A 22,743-nucleotide genomic window follows, 5' to 3' on the forward strand; every position below is an offset into this window, starting at 1 on the left:
CTGCAGACAGATGCCTGGAGTGGGCACGAGGTCTGGGCAGGGACGGAGGCGGCCGGTCACATGGAGAGAGGGCGAGTGGCTCTCACACTCTGTGACCGTGGGGCTGAGTCACCAGCTGGGTGGGTCCTGCTCTTCCACCAGCAAAGTCACTCCCGGCCCCAGACAGGACTCAGCCCACCCGGCGCAGGCGGAGCGAAGGCCAGCATTGGGGGCCGCTCCAGGTCCAGAGGTGGCTCCTAAGTGGGCTCCATGTCATGTGCCTCTGTCACGGGGCCTGGTTATTGCTATTTTTCTTTTTTCTTTTCTTTTTCTTTGGTTAATCCTCAAGTTAAGATACTTTTTCCATTGCTTTTCAGAGAGAGTGGAAGGGAGGGAGGGAGGGAGAGAGAAACATCGATGTGAAAGAGACACATTAATTGGTTGTCCCACACACGCCCTGACCAAGGGGCGAGGAGTGAACCCACAGCCCAGGTACATGCCCTTGACCAGGAATCGAACCCTCAACCCTTTGATATGCAGGCTGACGCTCTAACCACTGAGGAACACCCGCGAGGGCCCATTTTTCCGTTAATGAAACAGACTCTGACGGGCTGTGACGATGCCCACCCGAGTCTCAGACTCGCATCCTGAAGGGTCCTTGAGGACCCGTCTGGGTCTCCTGTTCCCATAAAGCACCTCCCCGCACTCGGGGCTCTGAGGCCCCCGGAGGTGAGGCGCGAGCTCAGGGCCTCCTTCCCCACCCCTGTTCCCACACACGAGGTGCAGCCTGAATCCCAGCTCCCCGGCTCCCAGGCCTTCTGAAGACACCCAGTAAGTGACGGGTCACCCGGCTGCAGGATGTGGCTGGGGGGCGCACAGGGCGGGTGCAGCACAGCTTCTCGGGTGTGCGAGGCAGAGCTCAGCGGGAGCCAAATCTCAGAAATACGCTGAGTCCGACCGGTGTGGCTCAGTGGTCGCGCATTCACCCATGACCCAGGAGGTTACGGTTTAATTCCCGGTCAAGGCACATGCCCGGGGGCGTGCAGGAGGCGCCCACCGATGTCTCTCTCTCTCTCTCTCTCATCGATGTTTCTATTTCTATTCCTCTCCCTTCCTCTCTCTGAAATCATTAAAAACATATTTAATCAAAAAAAATAAGAAATACGCTGAGCGTGCCCCTCACGGTGTCACTGCAGCGGCTCTGTCCTGAGTACCGATCGCTCCCCAGACGCTAAGAGGAACCCGCAGGCTTCTAGAGTCCAGTTCTACCACGGTGACTACTAGAAGCTATTATTAAATAGCACTGACATCCCATGGCAGACACAGAGCTTTTCACACCATATTGCCTCCTTCCACCTTTACTATTGATTATTGATGACGAACAGGGGGCAGGTTACATGTTGATGCCAAATGGATGGGGGAAAGAACCTCCAGCTGTCCTCGAGCGGCTGTGCCCAGCTGGGCCGAAGCGGGGACAGGGTCTGGGACAGCAGAGAGACAGCGGGGGGCTGGAGACCCCCTTCAGAAGCAAGAGGGTGGCGGGACTTTGAGCGTCCCCACAGGAGGAGGCAGAGGGGCACAGCGCTGGGGGCAGGTGGGGCCTGTTCCTGCCCTGGGACCCTGGCACTCCTTCCTCTCCAGAGTTCCCGCTCTTTTCCTACAACAACGGGGTCGTCATGACATCCTGTCGTGAGCTGGACAACAGCCGCAGCGGCCTGTCGGCGGCCTCCGCCTTCGCCATAGCGACCGCGGGTGCCAACGAGGGCACCCCGAACAAGGAGAAGTACCGGAGGATGTCCTTGGCCAGCGCAGGTAGGAGGGGGCCCCGCTCAGGGCCTCCCCGAGATCAGCTTGGCGGCTCAGCCTCGGGCATTGCTGACCCCCTGCTCGTGGGCAGCCTTGTACCCAGAGTGAAGCCTGCTGCCCGCGGAGCCCCGGCCACCGCCCCTCCCACCTGCGCAAGCCGGTCCTGAAGATGGGGCCCTGGGGGGCTCTGGCCCGGAGAGGCCGCCTGGCTCTCCCAGTGGCCCCCGAGGCACAAAGAGTGAGGTCCAGGTGGGCGGGTACGGACTGTGTCCTCAGGGATGTCACAGCGTCCGGCCGAACTCGGGGAGCAGCCCAGGTCTGGGGTTCGAGTTGACGTGAGTGGGAGCTCTGTCCCCTGTCCTCCTGACCCTCGCTCCCCTCTGCCACCAGGGTTTCCCCCTGACCAGAGGAACGGAGACAAAGAGTTCGTGATCCGCAGGGCGGCCACCAACCGTGTCCTGAACGTGCTGCGCCACTGGGTGTCCAAGCACTCGCAGGTGGGAGGGGCCCCAGGGGGCACTGAGCCCGGGAGCAGGTGGTGGCACAGTCACGGCAGGCGTGGGGGGGCAGGGGTGCCAGCCGGCCACCTGAGGCCCCCAGGAGGGGACCAAGGACATTCGAGGGGACAGGGGCTTCTGTCTCTGGAGACAGAGGCGGGTCTGCACATCGGCACCTCCCAGGGCCCTGGCCGAGGCCCCGCGCCCACCCTAAGGTGTCTGGGCCCCACTGGTGCCCGGCCAGGTGCCCGTATAAAGGAGATGAGGGTGCACATCCTCGGGCGGGACTGGGAATCACTGCCGCCCCTTCCTCGGGCTGGGCCAGGGCCCCTTTGGGCAGCTCGGACGGAGTCACCACAGCCACTGCCGCCCCTTCCCGCAGGACTTTGAGGCCAACGAGGAGCTCAAGGGCAAGGTGATTGGCTTCCTGGAGGAGGTGATGCACGACCCAGAGCTGCTGACCCAGGAGCGGAAGGCCGCGGCCAACATCATCCGGTAGGCCGTCGGGGCTGAGCGTGGGGGCCGGGATGGGAGGCGTCACCCCCGGAGCAGCCAGGCTCCAGGGCAGCTGGTCTGTGTGTCCTTCCTCCCTCTCCCTGAGCCCGTCAGCCCTTGGTCTCCTTGGGACAAGAAGGGCGCCTGCTTCCCCATCCGTTTCCACAGCTGCTAACACCTATCTGTCCGGCCGTCCTAGTGGCAGCCACCAGCCGCCCCTTCAATGTCCTTGAATAGACGTATGGCTGTTAAATCTTCATTAGTTAAACCTCTGCAAAACTTAACACTCAGTTCCTCGGTCCCATGAGCCGTACGTGGCTAGTGGCTCCGCAGTGGATGCACAGATGCAGAACATTCCTTCGTTCTAGAGAGTTCTGTGGGCGGCGCTCCCTGGCTGGCCCGTGGGCAGGTGTTCGGGGAACATCTGTCCAGCTGAGCTGAACAGAACCGTCCCCTCTTGGCTCAGGTCAGAGGTCAGGCAGCCGTAGCTGAGCTGACTCAGCAAGTCGCCACCCTTCCTCCAGCCAGACCCTCCCCTCTGCTACCCTGAGGCCCCTTGCCACCATCCTCTCCTTGGCATCCTGAAGCCCCCCCCCCCCCAGTGTCCCTCATCCTTCCGGAAGGCCCAAGAGAGGGTTAGGGAGCTGCTGGTGGGGGGGGTGCAATGCAGAGCCTCCTGCCAACTTCTCCTGCCCATTCCCCCACCTGGCCTGATTCCCAGCCTCCCCCATTCATGTCACCCTGCCATCAAGGGGGCCAGGGACAGACACGGAGAGACCAGGGCTGAGACCACAGGAGCTCAGGAAGAGACCTCGCCGAACCATGGGGGTCAGGGAGCTGTACCCTGAGGAGAGGAGGAGAGGGGAAGGGGCTCCTGGCAAAGGGGATGGCCAAAGCAAGGTCAGAGGCAGGAGAGGGCCTGCAGGGCGTCTGTCCAGGGAACGGACAGGGCTGCCCCGAGGTGAGGTGGGGTGCAGATGGCACAGTCTTACGGGGCCTTCTTGTTCCCAGGACTCTGACACAGGAGGACCCAGGGGACAATCAGATCACGCTGGAGGAGATCACTCAGATGGTGAGCCAGGCCTGTCCTTCCCTGGCTGGCTGCCCCCCCACCCGACCTCCGAAATTAGCACAGTCACCCCTGCCCAGATCCTGCCCTGCCCCCCACTGAGGGCAGCACTGTGAGGCTGGTGCCCAGAACCCACCCTCGCCACTCCAGCTGTACAGACACTGGCTTCTTACAGACTGACCCTGGGAGAAGGAGATCCCCTTGTCGAAGTGTCCGGGGCCAACGCCAGGAGGTGGCGCTCGCGGGACTAACTCAGACTTTGCTCCCCTCAGGCCGCTGGTGTGAAGGCCGAGCCCTTTGAGAGCCACTCGGCTCTGGAGATCGCGGAGCAGCTGACCCTGCTGGACCACCTTGTCTTCAAAAAGATCCCTTACGAGTGAGTGGGTGCGGGTGCCCAGCCCTCCCCCAACCCCACTGCAGAAAGTCACTCCCCTAAAAGTGACACCCTGGAAAGCAAAAGGCCTCCTAACCGCCTGTGCCCTGGGCATCCCCCTCTTTCCTGCAGGGAGTTCTTCGGACAAGGCTGGATGAAACTGGAAAAAAACGAGAGGACCCCGTACATCATGAAAACCACGAAGCATTTCAACGACGTGAGTCTGGGGTGGGGGGCGGGGGTGCCTTTCTCTCCTGGGTTTTTCCTTGGCAGGACACCTGAGGCACCGGGTGGAGAGGAACACAGCTGCCAGGGACCTCTCCAGCCCCCACCCCCTCTCTGGGGACCTTGGCTGTTGCTTTGTCTCAGCCTCAGTTTCTCCCCCAGTGAAAGGGGGCCGACCCCAGGAGGGCGCTGCTTCCAGGTGAGTCTGCAGGAACAAGGACCCCTTGCTGTGTATCTCGTTATCGGAAACAAGTACATTTGGTTGGAAAGTGCCAGACAACTTCCGTCTGATACGTATGTTACCCAGGAGACCCTGAAGCTTTGGCCAGGAGTCCCCACGCTCCTGAAGCGACGCTCTCACTCCCCTTCCTGCCTTGGCTTGTGGGTAGGACGGCCCCAAGGGGACAACACAAGCGACTGAGGCCACTGAGCTGGTGAAAGCAAGGCTGGGTCTGAGCCGAGGGCTCGTGTGGGTCCCTAGCAGGGACCAGGATGGACCAGCATCTGGCTCCTGCAGCCCCTCTTCCTCCGGGACTAGCAGCAGCAGGAAGGGTAGACTCACTGATGAGGGGGCACTAGGATGGGGGGTGTCACAGACAGCCGCTCCCGGAGCCAGCCTCAGGGAAATGTGGGAGTAGCAGAGAGTGGGGGCCCCGGTGGCGCCAAGTCGTCTGGGGAGAGATGCACATCATGGGAAACAGCCACTTTCTCTCTGGTCTTGAACACAAATCATACCCGCCCCGTGGCTGAGTTCCTGCATCATGCTCAGCACTGGGCTTTACTGCAACTCATTCAGACCCCACACCAACCCCAAAAGATGGGGGCTGGTCCCATGTTAGGGAAACCAGGGCTCCGAGGGGCAGATGCCTGAGGCATTTCAGGTCCTGTCTGAGAGCACAAGGCCCCCCAATGCTGCACAGCCCCGGCGGCTGTGAGAAAAAATTGTCCCAGAAACTTCCCCACATTTGCCCAAGCTCCAAACCCTGGGACCTCGCCTGTCCACTCCAGCCTCCTGACAGCCCGTTTCACCCCTGGACAGAACAAGAGAGACCCAGGTATTGCCGTGCGGGGAGGAGCCCCACAGTCACAGCGGTGGCAGAAGGGAGGGCCACACTTACTAGTAGGAGTGAGGCCCCAGGACACACGCGTGAGGCCCGAGTCTGACCACATCCTGCCATCTCTCCCCTCCACGTACTGCTTTCGAAAGATGGCATCTCTCCATTTCCATTTGGGAATCTGATCTTTTTCTACAGTATTCAAACCTTTTATAACCTTTGGTAACCATTTGTGTATTTTTTCATATACCATCCTACATAAATCCTAGGTCATTTCTAGATTCCTGCTGGTATTTCAAAACTAAACCTTTTTAATGGTGTTTTCTAATTGGTGTTCCGATTAGAACAAACTTTTTATTTCTGTATATTGAGTCCTTCACCAGCATTCTTTCGGGATTTTTCAGACAGGTGATCATACTGTCTGCAAATAATTGTGATCTGTCATCTTTATCATACTTATTCCTCTTATCTTTTTTCTTATCTTATTGCATGGGCTTAAAGATCAGTAACTTGATTGCTTCCGAAATCATCCGGAATGAAGACATCAACGCGAGGGTGAGCACCATCGAGAAGTGGGTGGCAGTGGCGGACATCTGCCGCTGCTTGCACAACTACAATGCTGTGCTGGAGATCACCTCGTCCATGAACCGAAGCGCCATCTTCCGGCTGAAAAAGACATGGCTCAAAGTCTCCAAGCAGGTGTGGGCAGGAAGCTGGCACCGTCGCCTGCTGGGGATGGGGCTGGGGCTGGGGCTGGGGCTGGGAGTCCAGAGCGCTGGACACTGGGCAGCCGTTTGGTGGACAAAGGACAGGGTGAGAGGCCTAGCACTCCCGGGTACAACGCAGAGAACCTCTTCTCCTATATCACCTGGGACCAGGTGTCAGGCCCACAGATGTGGCACTGGGACTCGTGGGTCTGTAATTCCCACTTGAAGAATTAATACCCCAAAGTGGGAAGTATAAGGTAGTCTTTATGGGTCCCCAGCCCAGACCTGCAGGTTGCTGAGATGGTGCTCAGGTGATCCAGCAAGCCCCTCCCCAGGAACTCTGATCTAGCCGAACCTCTGTCCACCAGAGCACTAGCTGGTCCCTGTTACCCATCGGGCAGTTGGTGATCTTAAATGGGGACCTGATCTTTACTCATTCAAAATGTGATTCTGAAGGACCACAGGAACGTTCTGCCTAGAGACTAAGGTTCCCTGCGCCGGGGTCCTGAGGGGGCAGTTCCGAAAGGAGGGCCCCGTGGGGGATGTGGGTCACATCCTTGGCACACCCAGTTGGTTCCCCAACCACAGCCAGCTTGTGTCCAGGAGGCTGGATGGGCACCACCGGAGGACAGGGCCAGCTTCCAAGGCCCCGGTGACTTTTTTGCCATATATATATATTTTAAACATTTATAAAATTTTTTTTGTTTTTCTTGATTTCAGAGAGAGGAAGGGAGAGGGAGAAACAGAAACATAAATGATGAGAATCATCCTTTGGATGCCTCTTGCACGCCCCCTGCTGGGGATCGAGCCCGCCACCTGGGCATGTGCCCTGACCGGGAATCAAACCCTGACCTCCTGGTTCATGGGTCAGCACTCAACCACTGAACCGCATCGGCCAGGCTGCCATCTTTTTTCTTGATTCCTAAATTTGGGTAATGTCCTGATATAGAAAAGTAAAGGTGTGAGAAAGCAGTCACATCCTTTGGGTGGCTCATGAGAAAGATCATGATCCTGAAACACCCTCCACTCTCTATGCTCTGGGTGCCAGCCCCCAGGGGTGACCCACCGGGTCCTCCTCAACCGCCGGGTCTCGGGGTCCCAACATGCAGGGCCCCACGCCCCACTTCTGCGTTTGTGGAGGGCATGTGCATGAGCACAGGCACCGGACACGAGGATCCTCGGGAGTTTGGGGTCAAGGTTCCTAGACCCAGGAAGGTGCCCAAGTCCACCCACCTGCAGGGGGCAAAGCGGACGTGGTTCGGGTTCTGGAGCCGTGGAGGCAGGTGCGTGGAGTGTGGGCCGACGCCGTGGGCCCCCGTGAGTGCCGCGTGCTAGTAAACGCTTCTAATTCCTTCTAGACAAAAGCTTTGATTGATAAGCTCCAAAAGCTTGTGTCATCAGAGGGCAGATTTAAGAATCTGAGAGAAGCTCTGAAAAAGTAAGTGTGTGTCATTCTGTCACCGTTATTTCGTTAGCGTGTCGAACTGCACTGCGGCGGCATTCACAACCCCCGTCTGGCTGTGGAGCAGGAGGTCTGTCTGTCTGTGTGTCCATCTGTCAAGCCACAAGACCCCCCCCCCCAGATGCCCCAGATCCCCCGGGGGCGGGTCAGCTTTGTCTCCCATCTCGGTGGCAGTTCCTGGGACAGGCCCTAGGAGCTGTGATAATAGCAGCTGTGCCTGATTCCTTGATTCTAAGATGCACGTTTTAGGGGTTTTTTTTACATTTTAATATTTCTGACACTGGGATGTGTCTTAAAGCCGATGTGTCTATTTAGTAGGAGTGTGTTTACTTCTTGTGCTTGGGAATTGGGCATCAGAAGTGCCTTTATAGACGATGGCATCTTAGAATCAAAGAAACTCTATTTGACCCATAACTGCCCCTCGGTCCCCAGAGCGCTCCCCCTTCCCCAGCGCATGCAGCGCCTGTCAGGCAGCTTGTCACTTAGACCAGGCAGTTCCTTGTCATGGGGCCGTCCTGTGCACCGTAGGGCATTTAGCAGTCGGCCTGGCCCCCACCCACGAGATGCCAGCGACCCTGCCCTGAGTGACAATAACCACAAGTGTCAGAACATTGCCAAACGCCCCCTGGGAGGCAAACCTGCCCCGGTAGAGAACCACCAGTGGGACGGGTCCGCCCTCCAGTGTCTCCAGACAAGGAACTTAGGGTTCATGTACGGCCATGAGGACAGCCCAGCCTCAGCCCAGGCTCCCCTGAGGCCAGAGCTCTGCTGGGCCTGAGGGTCAGGGCCGCAGCGGCCGGGCCCCTTGGCGCACACTGTGGCCACAGTCACAAGAAACAAGTTTGCCGTCCCTCCCGTTACACATGCACTCAGGTTTCCACACTAGTGTCCGCAGCGCCCCCCGTGGGCCCCTGAGCACACGCCCGCTCCCCCTGGCTGGCTGCTGGCTGGGCCATGGACAGACAGGGGGAGACCCTGAATCCTGGACGCCTCTCCTGTCCTCCCGGGGATCCCTGGGTGCCTGTGGACACAGGGCCCCTAAGCGCAGCACTCCCGGGGCCTGGTGACAGGACCTTCGGCATTGGGCCCGGAACAGTGGTTCTGACGCCCCCACCTCCCGCCAGCCTCGCTGGTCCCTCCTGTTCCCCTGCCTCCCTGGTGTGCCCCCGCCAGCTCCGTGTCCATCGCCTGACCATCCCCATGTTGTGTCCCCCGACAGCGTTGCCCCCATGTGTGCTGCACGGCCGTCTTTCCCCCGCCGGGCTCCCGGAGCCCCGTGGACTGTGCTTGTGGGCAGCTGCCCCTCCGTGCATTCGCCAACTGTCTGTCCGCCCCCGGGGGCGCCTCCATCCGCCTCCTTCACATGGCTTCCCGGTCCCGTGCCGCTCGAACCGCCGCCTCCACGGCCTCCGTGGCCCCATTCTGTCTGAGCCCCCATCCTGGATGTCCTCCCTCTCTCAGGTCGCCCGCGGGCCCGTGTCAGTGCCTCTCCCAGACGCCTCTGTCCCTGCCAAGCGGGACGCAGGGGGCCAGTGGGCACAGACGGGTTCTCGCCTCCTGGAGACTTGGGGCTGGCCCTGCGGAGAAGGGCGAGGTTGGGGCCACCGGGGCGCCACAGGGCGTGTGCCCTGGGAGCACTGGCATCTGCCTCACCAGGCGGGGCAGCGGGCAGAGGGCGTGGGGGGCAACCTGTGGGCCCAGACAGGGAGCTGTGATGGGCCTCCCCGAGTGGGTCCTGGGCCCCACTCCTTGACCCACCCCCTTTTCAGCCTTTCATTAGAATATTCAGTCTTATGCCAGGATCCGGACAGTGAATGGTCTTGCTACCTTACCAGCCAAGACTGCACCCCGAGCCTTCCCTCCCTTCCCCCAGCCTGTCTTCTAAATGCCCCCTTCAGCCCTCCACCCCAGTACCCGAGAGGGACTGCACGTTCCCTTCTCCCTCCCCAAGCCGCACTCATGGGACACCCACGACACTGTCCCCCTTTCAGCCTCCCAGAGATCAGAACCTTCCCGGGGTCCCTGCAACAAAATTCGGCCAAGAGCTAAATTTGGCCATAAAATGTGGTCGCCGGCTGGCTCTTTTGGGGTCGGTTCCGGTTCTGTCTGCATCTCATTTCAACCCAGAAAACGTTCGCACATCTGCACTTTTTTTAGTTTAAATAGGAAACGGAGAGGCTGCGACTGCAGCTGCCGCAAGGAAAGCCTTCGCCCCGTGTCCCCGAAATTAAGGAGGGGATCAGCTGTGGAGGAGAGGCCCGCTGTCCACCGGGCCATCCCCTTGCACCCTCAGCCAGTCTCCTGCTAAACTAGACAACAGAGCAGCTAGTGTCCGGGTGGCAAAAACAGGACAGGACTCTGAGCCCCTCCTCCCCCTTTTCCCACCTCGTCACATTTTTTATATTTTTCAAAATCTGAGCACCTGATTTTCTCACAGCGCGTGCCGGAACCTTGTGCCCTGGCCGCAGGGGTCCCAGCCCGCACCGCCCAGCCCCAGGTGCCCACGGGGACTTGCAAGAGACAGCGGTGTGTCCGCAGCTGGGGCGGGCCGGGGGAGGAGAGGAGAGAGCATGGACAGGGGGTGCCTGCTTGTCCCCAGTTCCCAGGTTTGCAGGGGAGCTGGTCAGGTGACTGCATCTACCTTTCAGCCATGGTACTAGCTGCTCTCTAGTCTCCCAGCAGGAACTCCTCAGTAGAGAGAAAATCAAGTTTGGGGGCTCCAAACAGCACAGGTGAGGCCCAATGCTGGGGGCCCCAGGCACTGCCCCCCAAAGCAGAGCAAATTCTTGAATGGGGTGGGAGCTTCTCTCTGCTTCCTAAGACGTCAGGTACAGGCATGTGCGGGGGCTGCCAAGAGAGGAAACCCCCCTTATCGACTCTGTGAGATGGGCCCTAACCCCGGGCTGGGCCCCCCCGGAGCGGGGTCAAGTGCCCACAGTGAGCGTCCGAGCCAGCAGATGGGTACACTGCTTGCAGGAAGCCCTCAGAGGCTCAGCACGAGTCCGTCCCCCACCGTGGTGGCCTTTAGGGGCCATCTGACAGGCCACTGCCAGGGGAACCCCACACATTTATCAGCGTGGCTCTGGGTTTGGCTCTGGGTGTGTGTGTTGAGGGTGCTGTTCCCTAGGCCCCTCCTGGGAAGGTGGTGAACAGGGACAGACTTGGGGACTGGGGCTGGCCGTCCACCTGAGGGGACTGAGCTGCAAACAGCTGGATTGTGAGCCTCAGCACACAGCTCAGGAAAAACCCCCAAAGTGACTGGAGGACCCTCAGGTGTTTTCACTGGTCCGGGTGGTGAGAGACGCTGTAAGGTCTCCGGGGAGCCCTCAGGGTGACTAGTTGCCGCCTCCCACAGAGATAGCAGAGGGTGGGGGGCACCTGCGGTCGCCCCCTCCAGCTGCAGGTTGCTGCTGAGATGTGTGAGCTGTTTCTCCATCGGATCCGCATGCCTCGTGCCTGCATGAGTAGGACGGGAAGTGGGCGTGGGCGGGTGACTGTCCAGGGCTGCGTGGGGCAGGAGGACCGGAGTGTCCTCCCAAGGCCAGTATGACCCTTTCTTTTATTTATGTCACAGCCCACAGTGAAATAATCACGTGACAGTGTGGCCCTGTATACAAATGTGCATGTGTGTGACAAAAATCTACAAAGCAATACGTACCTGTGGTCCAAGCGACCAACTCAGATATTTTCTACTTCTTTTGTAAAAAAGAAATTTTTTTTTAATCTGTCCACACCCACTACATTGATTTCAACACCCATGAAAGGGTCAAGACCTAGAATTTTAAAAGCTCTCCCGCCCAAGGCTCCTCCCTTCGCACAAATTGGACGTAACCAACCCTACTTGTGTTTATTTCACAGTCTCCTTTAAATGAACTCACTTTCCCCCCAAAATAAATGTAAGTGGGAAGGAAAAATGCTATATCATGAAAGTAACTGGGAAACCAGCCTGTTGTTCTCCATAAATACAACATTAATATTAAACAAATACAGTAAAAACAAACTGTTGTCCAATTCTGGCCCGATCCTGATGTTTGCAACATTCTGGTCCTCGGACCTGCTGCTATTTGTTTAAAAAGAAAAAAAAAGCGTGAGAGGCGAATGGCTAAGTGCTAGAAAGTATGGAAGCCAGACCAGCACCAATGCGAGGTCCCCTTGAGCATGGGCCAGAGTGACAATCCGGCGTTTCTACTGTAGGAACCAGTGTTATTTAATCGCGTGTGGGCACCGCCTAAAACCGACTCTCAGAGCACCGAAAACTGTCATAGCATCAGTTCTGTTGTGCGAGGGAAAGAGCTGGCCCTGGGTCACACAGCAAGCGAGTGACCAGCTTTCTGATCTTGCTCGGCAGCTGTCCTCCCTGCCTCGCCCGCCTCTGGACACGCAGGATGGCCGAGGGGCCACAAGGAGACAGAGGCGGGGTGGGCTAGAAACCAGGGGCCACCTGCATCTGTGTGCTGAGCCGAGAGGAGGCTGCCGAGCACTGTGTGAGGAGTCCCCTGAGGGAGCTGGATGCACCCATCACAGAATCAGCCCCTTCCTAGCTCCCCACCCAGAGGCACCAGGACAGGTCTCGAGGGAGCAGTAACAGGGGCCTGTCACTCACAGCTCCATCTCCCCAAAATGCCATCCCCATAGAGGTACCAGTCATGGAAGCTGCCCCCCAGCAACCACTTCCAGAGGGCAGGGTTTCCAGCTCTGGCACCCACCCTAGTGCGGGGCGGCAGGAGGTCTCGGCGGGGCACAAGTTAAAGACACCCCACGGGGCAGGAAGAGACAGGCAGGAATGGGGTGGGGGCTGCAAAGCCCTCGGGACGTGATTCCGGGGTCAGGTGTGGGTGGAGAGTGTCCGTGGAGAGACAGAGAAGAAAGGGGGGGGGGTCTTGTGTGCTCAGAGGGGCTCCTGTTTTTAAGTGAAAACTTCTGTTCATGCTGTTTGCTTCCAAGTTGCGACCCACCGTGTGTCCCTTACCTGGGGATGTACCTCACCGACCTGGCCTTCATTGAAGAGGGGACCCCCAATTACACGGAGGACGGCCTGGTCAACTTCTCCAAGATGAGAATGGTGCGTTTCCCATGGCAAAGCAGGGCAGGGGCACCCCGAACCCAGACCCCAGACTTGGGCCCACCAGGTAGGACGCACCCATTGGGGAGCCTGGATCCGGCTTCTAGGGGGTGAGAGCCGTGGCTCTGGGTAACAAGCAGTTGGCATCTGGCCTCTGAGCCAGCCCTCCTGCCCTTCCTCCTGTAACGCCCCCCGTCTGAGCTGCAGGTGGGCTTGGTATCTTCCACCTTAAGGATGGGCACCCCGAGGCTGGAGGGCCCATGAGTGGCCTGGGTTAACCCTCAGTAAAGGGCAGAGCCGGGACAGGAGCCCTGGCTGCCCGAGTCCAAAGGCCATGCATTTATTCACCTCCTGTCCCCTCCTGTCCACGCGAATGCACGCTTTCTGTGGCCGCACCTCCCGAGTGAGTAGGTTTCAAATGTCCCGAGAAACCTGGGGCCTGGAGGGGAGAGGAGGACCCCAGAGCAGGGAGCCTGCGGCTCCCCATCCCTTCTCCCCTCCTCCCTTCACCAGGTAGCCTCTGTTTGCATCAGGCTCCCACCTGAGGCCTTTTGTTTGGTATTTAAATGTGCATTTTATTGATTTTAGAGAAAGGAAGGGAGAGGGAGAGATAGAAGCATCAATGATGAGAGAGTCATTGATCGGCTGCTTCCTGCACGCCCCCTACTGGGGATCGAACGGGGCATGTGCCCTGACCGGGAATCGAACCCTGACCTCCTGGTTCATGAGTAAACACTCAACCACTGAGCCACACCAGCTTGGCTGAGGTTCTCTTTAATAGGAAGGGTCTTTCTGTCAGACACGGGCTGGGAGCCTGCACACGGTAAGCACTTAGGGTGCAAGGCAGATGCCTCTGACCTTTGCTGATGAGTCAGGGAATCAGGATCCTGCCTGCGGCCTTGGCCGTGGGTGCCCTTCTGTCCTGTGGAGTGGGAGGTGGCCCTGAGAGAGGAACCTGGCTTCATCGAGACCTCCGCTTCCTTCCCACAGATATCCCACATTATCCGAGAGATTCGCCAGTTTCAACAAACCGCCTACAAAATAGACCACCAAGCGAAGGTATGCCTGGCACCCCGCTTTTGCACCCGTGTGCTCTGTCTGGATGTCCCCCTTTCCCCCCTTCCCCTCCACACCCACCGCTTTTCGCCTCACGGCACATGAACGAATTACTAAAATTCTGTGGCACACCAAAAAATCTGCCAGTCTAACAAAAAGTAGGTATAATTGTTATTTGTTCACACCAGGCTGATGTTGTATTGGCTGTTGTCATTTTTTTATTTGAAATTCTAAGGGAAAAGTGATCAGTGCCCCTGACTAAATAGTCAGGTATTGCAGGGGGGTTTTTTTGTTTGTTTTGTTTTGTTTCATTAAACCTCACCTGAGGATATTTTTTCCATTGATTTTTAGAGAGAGTGGAAGGGAGGGAGGGATGGGGAGAGAGAGAGAGAGAGAAACATCGATGTGAGAGACTCATCAATTGGTTGCCTCCTGCACACACCCTGACTGGGGTTTGGGATCGAACCTGCAACCCAGGTACATGCCCCTGACCAGAATCGAACCCACGACCCTTGGGTGCACAGGTCAATGCTCCTAACCACTGAGCCACACCATCCAGGGCTAGTATTGCATGTTTGAAAAATTCTCACAGCACCCAGGTTGAAAATCGCTGGCCTAACCAACCGGGCCCCTTCTTCCTTGCTGTTCATTTATTGTCATTCAGCAAATGTTCACTGAGCACCAACTATGTGCCAGGCGCTGTGTCGAACCTTGGGTCCCTTGTCCTTAAACTCTCCCTGGAGCTCCAATGTTTGGTAAAAATTAATGTCCCTGCTCTTCAGATGCTATCACTGACAGCTTCGAGGGGTGGTGGTCGCTGCCAGTCTCCCCCTAAAGCAGAACACTTGAGAGGGACATTGATCTTGAGCATGCTCACTATGAGGAACGGTCGGGAGGGTCCAGATTTATGTGCTCTGGGACAGGGCTGCTCCTGTGAAGCTACTGGTGAGGCATAAAAGATGCGTCTGCCCGGCTGGTGTGGCTCAGTGGTTGAGCGTCAACCCATGAGCCTGGAGGTCACGGTTTGATTGCCGTCAGGGCACATGCCCAGGTTGCAGGCTCCTCAATCCCCAGTAGGGGGCGTGCAGGAGGCAGATGATTGATGATTTTCTCTCTCATTGATGCGTCTCTCTCTCTCTCCCTGTCCCTCTCCCTCTCTGAAATCAACAAAAACATATATATATAGATATATATATATATATCTATATATATATATATATTTTTTTTTAAAAGACGAGCCTGTCTCCCATGAAGCGCCCTGCCTTAACTCGGGGGACGGGTTCCTCTGGACTGCGGTATCTGACCTCTTCTTCCTTCAGGGGCTGACGTGAGCCACTGGTCAGAACCATAATCATTTATCTGTGGCTCATAATCAGCACACGAGACCTCGGGTCCCACCCCGCCCAGGGCAGCCAGCCAGACACACTCAAGAGACTTGATTTTTCTCAAGCAGCTCTCAGAAGGTTCCCAGATATGTGATTAGAAGTATAATTTTTGTCCTCCTTCTGCTCTGGGATTCTGGGGGGCGGGAGTGGGGGTCAGGGGGCACTGAATCTTTTGATTCCAAGCAACTGCGAAACAAACACGCCTCGGAGGCTCTTTCTGAAGCTGGGGCTGCCGCCTTCAAGGTTTGGGCTCCGACCCTTCCCCGTCCCTTTGATGCGCAGGAGTTCGGAGAAAAGTCTGGGGGGCAGTGTGAAGTGGGGGGGGGAGAAGAGCCTGGTTCCCAGCAGACACCAGTGTCCGCAGTCGCAGTGTTCTGAAGGCCTCAGAACCCCGACATTCCTGTTTCCCTCTTTCTTTTCTCAGGTGACCCAGTATTTACTGGACCAGTCCTTTGTCATGGACGAAGAAAGCCTCTACGAGTCTTCTCTGCGAAGAGAACCCAAACTCCCCACCTGAGGGGGCCCCCCGGGCCCTGCCGGCCGCTCCCACGGGACACGCGCTATGTTAATACTGTACATACTCGTTCGGTCTCTCTGGATTTTTTTTCTTCAGTATGTGCTTCTCCAAGAATACAGACCTGTTCCCGTTCTTAGATTCCTGTAGAACCAGACTATGACTCTCGGCACCGTTTCCGACTCCCCCTCCGGCCCCCCCAGCGCCCCACCACCCGCAGCGCCTGTTTCCTGAACAGACTGTCTCCCAGCCTGGCCTGCCCGGCCCCTCTCGCTCTCCTCAGAGGGGGGGCAGAACCCTTGCACATGTGAATCTTAGGAAACGTCCCGCTTCTGTCCTTCCCCAGCCCAGGCCCTGGGCTGAGCGGCCACCAGCACCCTCCCAGCATGTCTCCTGTATCGTTATAACGGGGTGGGGGGTGGGGGGAGGCGGGAGGGGGTCCGCACCCTGAAGTCCAGCCATCGACAGATCTTCCCGCGGATGGTGACCCTGATGTCCAAAGCAGCTTTGTCAGCCAGAATCTGAGCACCTGGACGGAAGGGGGGGGGTCCTCTCCTCGGAGAACCACGCCCCTCGACGCCAACACCACCACCCCGTCGGGGCACCTTTGCTCTGGGAATCACACCAGACAGACGGCCCCGCGGACGGCAGCCTCAGTCCAGCTGGATGGGGCCCTGGCCCTCGCCGAGGGAAACAGAAATCGTAACATGAAGCCGATTCCCGCCCACCAACCGCTGAACACTCACGAAACAAGGTTGCCCCCCCCTTCAGACGCCTCCCCCCAGTGCCCCCCAGCTGACGCGTTGAGATGCTCTCTGAGTCTGTATGCCTTGTGAAAACAGTTCCCACGTAGCGTTTAGGAAACCAACCACCGAGCGTTCCCACCGCAGCCCCGTCTGAACGCCCTCCAGCAGGAATACAGCGCCCGGTGCCCGTCCGTGGGCGCCGCGCCCGTTTTCTACACTGTCCGGGACCCACGGATGGCACAGGCCGGCGGGCGCGGCGGGCATGCTCCACGGCGCGCACGGGCCCCCTTGGCTGTGAGCAATACCCAGCGGTATGAGAATTCGATTTCAAGTCCTACAGAATAATTCCCACGTACGGCTCGTTTGGGGGGGGAGGAGAAAAAAAAAAAAAAAGAAATTTCCATTTTTGTAAAAATATATGTTTCCTGATTACCTCTTGCTAATAAATCTATTCTATCTCAGGGTGAACAGGTGAGTTTCGGCGGGTCTCATTCATCCCCTTGGGGGGGGGGACTTTGGGGGAGCACTTGGTCCTTAGTAGGCCCTGGGTTGGGACTGGAGACCCCCAAATGAAAAAGACACAATCCCTGCCTTGTGGGGACTCAGAGTCTCACGAGGGAGGTGGCTTCGGTTATCTACTGTGCCCGGAAAGAATCGCTCCACAACTGAACGGCTTAAAACAGTTGCTCTCATGTTTCACTGTGCTGTGGGCTGACAGGTCCCAGCTGGCAGGTCTTGGGAGGGGTCTTGTGTGAGGTCAGGCGACACAGCAGCTGGAGCTGGGGCCCTCTGAAGCCCCGCTGGGCCGTGGACCGGACCATCCACATGTGGCTTCCCGGGCTTCTCAGAGAGGCAGCTGGATCTGAAGGACGGCCTAAGGGACTCAGGCAGAGGCCGCCAAGCTTCTAATGACCTCGCCTCAGAGGTCCCAGGACATCACACCCACAATATTAATAACAATAACATTTTAAGGCAACAGCTTTTTTTTAAATCCTCACCAGAGAATTTTTTTAAAATTTATTCTAGAGAGAAAGGAAGGGAGAGAGAGAGAGAGAGAGACAGAAACATGGATGTGAGAGAGAAACATCGATCAGTTGCCTCCTGGATGTGCCCTGACCGGGGACTGAACCAACAAACTGGGTATGTGCCCTGACCCCGCATTGTACCCGCGACCCTGTGGTGCAAGAGATGATGTCCCGCCAACTGAGTCACACCAGCCAGAGCTCACCCTGTGCTTAATGATCATGGTCTCTTTCCCAACAGTGGCCCTGCAGAGGCCCTGGTGGCTACGGGGGCGGGAGGGCCAGGTTGTTATTGTCACGGGAGCATGAAGGTGCCACCCAGGAATTTGTCAGGCCCTGTGTGTGCACAACTCGGCCACACACTCCCGGCCCCAGTCGTGAGTTCTTGACCTCCCGAGAGTTCATGCCCCGGCTGGAGACTGGAAACCCACAAAGCAAAGGGCCCCCAGTTCCATCTCCAGGCCACCGTGCCCTGCAGGCTCCAGGCCCTTAGTGCCAACGACCCAGAAGCCAGCTCCACGTGGGTGCCCTACCTTCGCCTCAGACTCAGCTGGACCACACTGACCTCACCAGCTTCCAGCCACACCCTCACTCCCAGCACTCCACCCGGTTGCAGAAGCTGGAATCCCAGAGGTCACCGTGACCCCCACCTCCAAAGAATCACCGGGTACAGTCTATGTCATCCTCCTAGTTACCTCTGCAGCCAGGTGACAGCTGCCCACCACCTCTGCCACCACCCTGTACCAGCAGTTCTCAAACGTTTTGGCCAACAGGACCCCTCTACACTCTTTAAAAAATTACTGAGAACCACCCTGGCCGGGTGGCTCAGCTGAAGCATCATCCTGTACCCTGAAAGGCTGCAGGTTCAATTCCTGGGCAGGGCACATACCTCGGTTGCGGGTTCAATCCCCAGTCGGGGCACGTAAGGGACACAACCGATAGATGTTTTTCTTTTACATTGATGTTTCTCTCTCTCTCTGCCCCCCCTTTCCTCTCTAAAATCAATGAAGCATATCCTTGGGTGAGGGTTTTTTGTTAAATTATTGAGAACCCCACATAAAAGCCCACATACATGGGTTATATCTCCATCAATATAATTGTATTCCTGAGTTGTGTATCCAAAAGTAAAACTTGGGGAAACTTTAAAAATACTTAGTAATTCATTTAAAAATACCACCACCACCAGCAATCCCTCTCCTGGGTATATGAGGTTAAAAGACAACGTACAGAATGGGAGAAAGCGCTTTTGCAAATCATGTTTTCAAAAAGAGTTTAGTATGCAGAATATAGTGTAAAACTCTTGCAACTCAATAACAAAAAAGACAACAAATCAATTTTTTAAATGGGCGAAGGACTTGACTAGATAAACATTTCTCCAAAGAAGGTGTACAAACGGCCAATAAGCACATGAAAAGATGCTCAACATTGGCCATCAGGAAAATGCAAATCACAACCACAATGAGACACTACTTCCCATTCACTCAAGTGACTACGATAAACATTTAAAAAGTAAAAATGGAAAATAACAACTTTCCAAGCAGCAGAAACGGGAACCTCATACATAGCTGGCGGGCGTGTAAAATGGTACAGCTGCTGAGAAAAACAGTCTGGTGGTTCCTCAAAAAGTTAAACATATAGTTACCATGGCCCGGCCGGTGTGGCTCAGCAGTTGAGCATCGACCTAGGATCCAGGAGATTGCGGTTCGATTCCCGATCAGGGCACAGGCCTGGGTTGCGGGCTCGATCCCCAGCAGGGGGCAGCCGATCAATGACTCTCTCTCATCATTGATGTTTCTCTGTCTCTCCCTCTCCCTTCCTCTTTCTGAAATCAATAAAGACATTTTAAAAAACAAAGAAACAAAAACATACAGTTACCATGTAACCCAGCAATTCCACTCCTAGGGATAGACCCAAGAGAAATGAAAACTCGTGTCCACACAGGGACTTGAACATGAATGTTCACAGTAGCCAAAGGGTGGCAAAAACCCAGATGAGTGGATTAACAAAGTGTGGGGTATATATTTGCAACAGAATATTATTCAGCTTAAGAAGGAATAAAATATTGACACATGCCACGTAATTTGGATGAGCCTTGAAAACATTATGCCAAGGGAAAGAAGCCAGTCATAAAGGTCAGAAATTATATATGATCCTTTCAAGTGAAAAGTCAAAAAAAAAAGCAGATTAGTAAGGGAGTGGTTACTTAATGGGTGAGGGTGCTCTTTTGGGGTGAGTAAGTTTTAAACTAAAGAGAGGTAGGTGGTGATTGCACAACACTGTGAATGCACTCAATGCCCCAGAACCATACACTTTAAAATGGTTAATTGCACGTTATGTGAATTGAACCTCAAGAAAAAAATACAGGACAGAACTGAAGGGAACCATCTTTGCTCATTAAAAGGACTCATGGTCAGGGATGAATTAGTTGATGGAAGAACTGAATTGTACACTTCAGGATAGTTAATTGTATGTTACATAGATTTCACGCCAGTTAAAAAAACAACAGTAAAATAGGGGTGGGGGGTGCTGGTCAGAGAAGTGTCTCTAATTGGGCCTGGGGGGAACAGAAACAGCCAGTGCAGCCGGTGTGCTCAGTGGTTGAGTGTCAACCCATGAACAGGGAGGTCACGGTTTGATTCCTGGGCTCGATCCCCAGCAGGGGGCGTGCAGGAGGCAGCCGATCAATGACTCTCTCATTATTGATGTTTCTCTCTCCCTCTCCCTCTTCCTTCCTCTCTCTGAAATCAATAAAAACATATTTTAAAAAAGAAAAATAGAAACAGGGTTTGTGGCTGAGAAGAGGGAGCGGGAGGGGTATCTCGGATGAAGAAGACTCTGAGTGATGGCTTCGCACAGGGTTGATGTGAGGAGTCCAGGGAGCAGGGAGCAGGGAGCAGGGCCCAGGGAGGCGGCGGGTGGGAGGGGCTGGCAGGGCCCTGAGTGGCTGGGTGGCTGAGGAGTCACCCCCAGGTGCCACAACACAGTTTGATGGTGCAATCCTTCAGGCTCCTTCTCACCCAACCTGATTCCATGTTCCTCCGGCCGAGCCCCTTATCAGCTCTTATCTCAGCACACGCAATAACGTGTGATTACCGGGCAGTTATTACCCACACTCAGACCAAGTGACTCATGACCCAGAAACACTCGAGGCCCAGTTCTCGCTGCCAGGAATTTCTCACTGCCCGGAAGGGAAGTCAGGAATGTCCCGCTCAGGCACGAGAGGCAGGGTCCAGGCATGTTTGCTGACCCTCTCCAGGTCCTGGCCTCTTCTGGGGCTGGGCCCTCTCTGGGGCCCTAACTGCTGCTTACTGTCCCTTCATTGCCTTTAACCCTCCCACCCAAGTCTCCAAAGTCCTCTCCTGGCACCTACAGGCCTCATCACGAGGTGAGTACAGCACCTCCACACGGCTCCCATCCAGGCCCCAAAGCCCCTCAAATATCACCTTCAATGCCACAGGATTCAGAATAACTAATAACACCAACTACTGCTACTGCTGTCACTGACACGGTCCTCACACTGTGCCAGGCTCTGTGCTTGAGCACAAGCACCTGTAAGTATTCTCACCCCCATGTCGCCGAGGAGGGCAAGATACAGGAAACCTGATTTTCAAAATGCTGAGCCACGAGCATGGCATGGGCACTGACCGCTCAGCCAGGGGGTATAAACGGGCTAGAAACAACCAGCCCCACAGCACACCCTCCTACCCAGCGAGGGATGAGGCGTCACAGTGTGTGGTGGGGAGAGTTAATTCGGATGTTCACGAAGTTCCCGTGGAGGGGAGAGGACAAGGCAGCAGGAAAGGGCTGGAGGTGGAGCTGTGCGTGGGACAGGGCGCTCACCTGTGGGCTGATGAGGAGTGTGGCGGTGGCAGGCGTTACAAATGAAACAGGGATACATTACAGGAGGCCTCTGGTGACAGACTTACACACCTCCTGAACTCACTACCTTTTGCACTCTGCAAACTCTCTGATCAATCACCTCTATGTCCACTTGCCCAACCATCCATCCATCCATCCACCCACCTGTCCATGCACCCATCTATCCATAAATCTACCCATCCATCCATCATCCATCCTTCCATCCATCCATCCATCCATCCATCCATCCATCCATCATCCATCCATCCTTCCATCCATCCATCATCCATCCATCCTTCCATCCATCTATCCATCCATCCATCCATCCATCCATCCATCCATCCATCATCCATCCTTCCATCCATCCATCCATCATCCATCCTTCCATCCATCAATTTACCTATCCATCCATCTACCCAACCATTGATCCATCCATCTACCCATCCATCCATCATCCATCCATCCATCCATCATCCATCCATCCTTCCATCCATCCATCCATCATTCATCCTTCCATCCATCAATTTACCTATCCATCCATCTACCCAACCATCCATCATCCATCCATCCATCCATCATCCATCCATCCTTCCATCCATCCAACCATCCATCATCCATCCATCCATCCATCCATCATCCATCCATCCTTCCATCCATCCAACCATCCATCATCCATCCTTCCATCCATCCATCCACCCACCCATTCATGCATCCATCCATCCATCATCCATCCATCTTTCCATCCATCATCCATCCTTCCATCCGTCCATCCATCCATCATCCATCCATCCTTCCATCCATCCATCCATCTACCCATCCATCCATCCATCATCCATTTATTCCTTCGGCCATAAAGCCATTTTCCCATAGATCCCCCCCTGCTCCTCTATCCAGCCCCCCACACATGCCTCCCTACAGACAATCATCAAGCAACCACCTCACCAATCCTTTGCTCACCTACTATGCAAAAAAGAAGCAGGGTTCAGACACCAGACTCTTGCATCTCATGCTCCTTCCCTCAGACTGAAAAATAGAGAAAATGCCCCTCCAGCTGCTGACAGGACTTTCTCAGCAGAAAGACTAAAATGCTTGTTTTGGAGGGAAAAAACCCAAAACTTCACAAAGACAGCTGCTGTCCGTCCTACCCTAGGGACAACCTTCTGCCCTGGAACGTGGGCAATGCGTACCTGCAATGGGGGTCGCAGGGGTGGGAAATGACGGGCGGGGGGGCTCTGGGGGTGGGAGACAGGTGGCGAGGGGGCGAGGCCAGCCCCCCCCGCGGTCCAGCTCGCCCTCCTTGCAGAGAAAGGGGGGGGCGTGCGCCAGGCGGGCGGTGCGCGCTGAGAGGGGCGAGAATGGAGGTGGCAGCGGCCGGGAGGGTAGGGGAGTGCGAGGGCAGTGCCCGGGGAGCCCCGCCCCCGGGGAGCCCCGC

General features: G+C 56.1%; 1 protein-coding gene across 1 annotated transcript in view; it reads left to right on the forward strand.

Moving 5' to 3' along the window:
* Positions 1-15,875, forward strand: part of RASGRF1 (Ras protein specific guanine nucleotide releasing factor 1) — a 54,262-nt gene extending 38,387 nt beyond the window's left edge. Inside the window, exons 17-27 of the mRNA XM_016217959.2 lie at positions 1,621-1,791; positions 2,176-2,282; positions 2,665-2,777; positions 3,789-3,849; positions 4,119-4,222; positions 4,352-4,436; positions 6,001-6,198; positions 7,565-7,644; positions 12,613-12,730; positions 13,721-13,789; positions 15,596-15,875. Coding sequence (XP_016073445.2) covers positions 1,621-1,791; positions 2,176-2,282; positions 2,665-2,777; positions 3,789-3,849; positions 4,119-4,222; positions 4,352-4,436; positions 6,001-6,198; positions 7,565-7,644; positions 12,613-12,730; positions 13,721-13,789; positions 15,596-15,688 — 1,199 coding nt within the window. The 3' untranslated portion in view covers positions 15,689-15,875. The remainder of the gene's footprint in view (positions 1-1,620; positions 1,792-2,175; positions 2,283-2,664; positions 2,778-3,788; positions 3,850-4,118; positions 4,223-4,351; positions 4,437-6,000; positions 6,199-7,564; positions 7,645-12,612; positions 12,731-13,720; positions 13,790-15,595) is intronic.
* The last annotated feature ends 6,868 nt before the right edge of the window (positions 15,876-22,743 follow it).

Source organism: Miniopterus natalensis, chromosome 22 (genome assembly GCF_054644295.1).
Source record: "Miniopterus natalensis isolate mMinNat1 chromosome 22, mMinNat1.hap1, whole genome shotgun sequence".
Lineage (NCBI taxonomy): Eukaryota > Metazoa > Chordata > Mammalia > Chiroptera > Miniopteridae > Miniopterus > Miniopterus natalensis.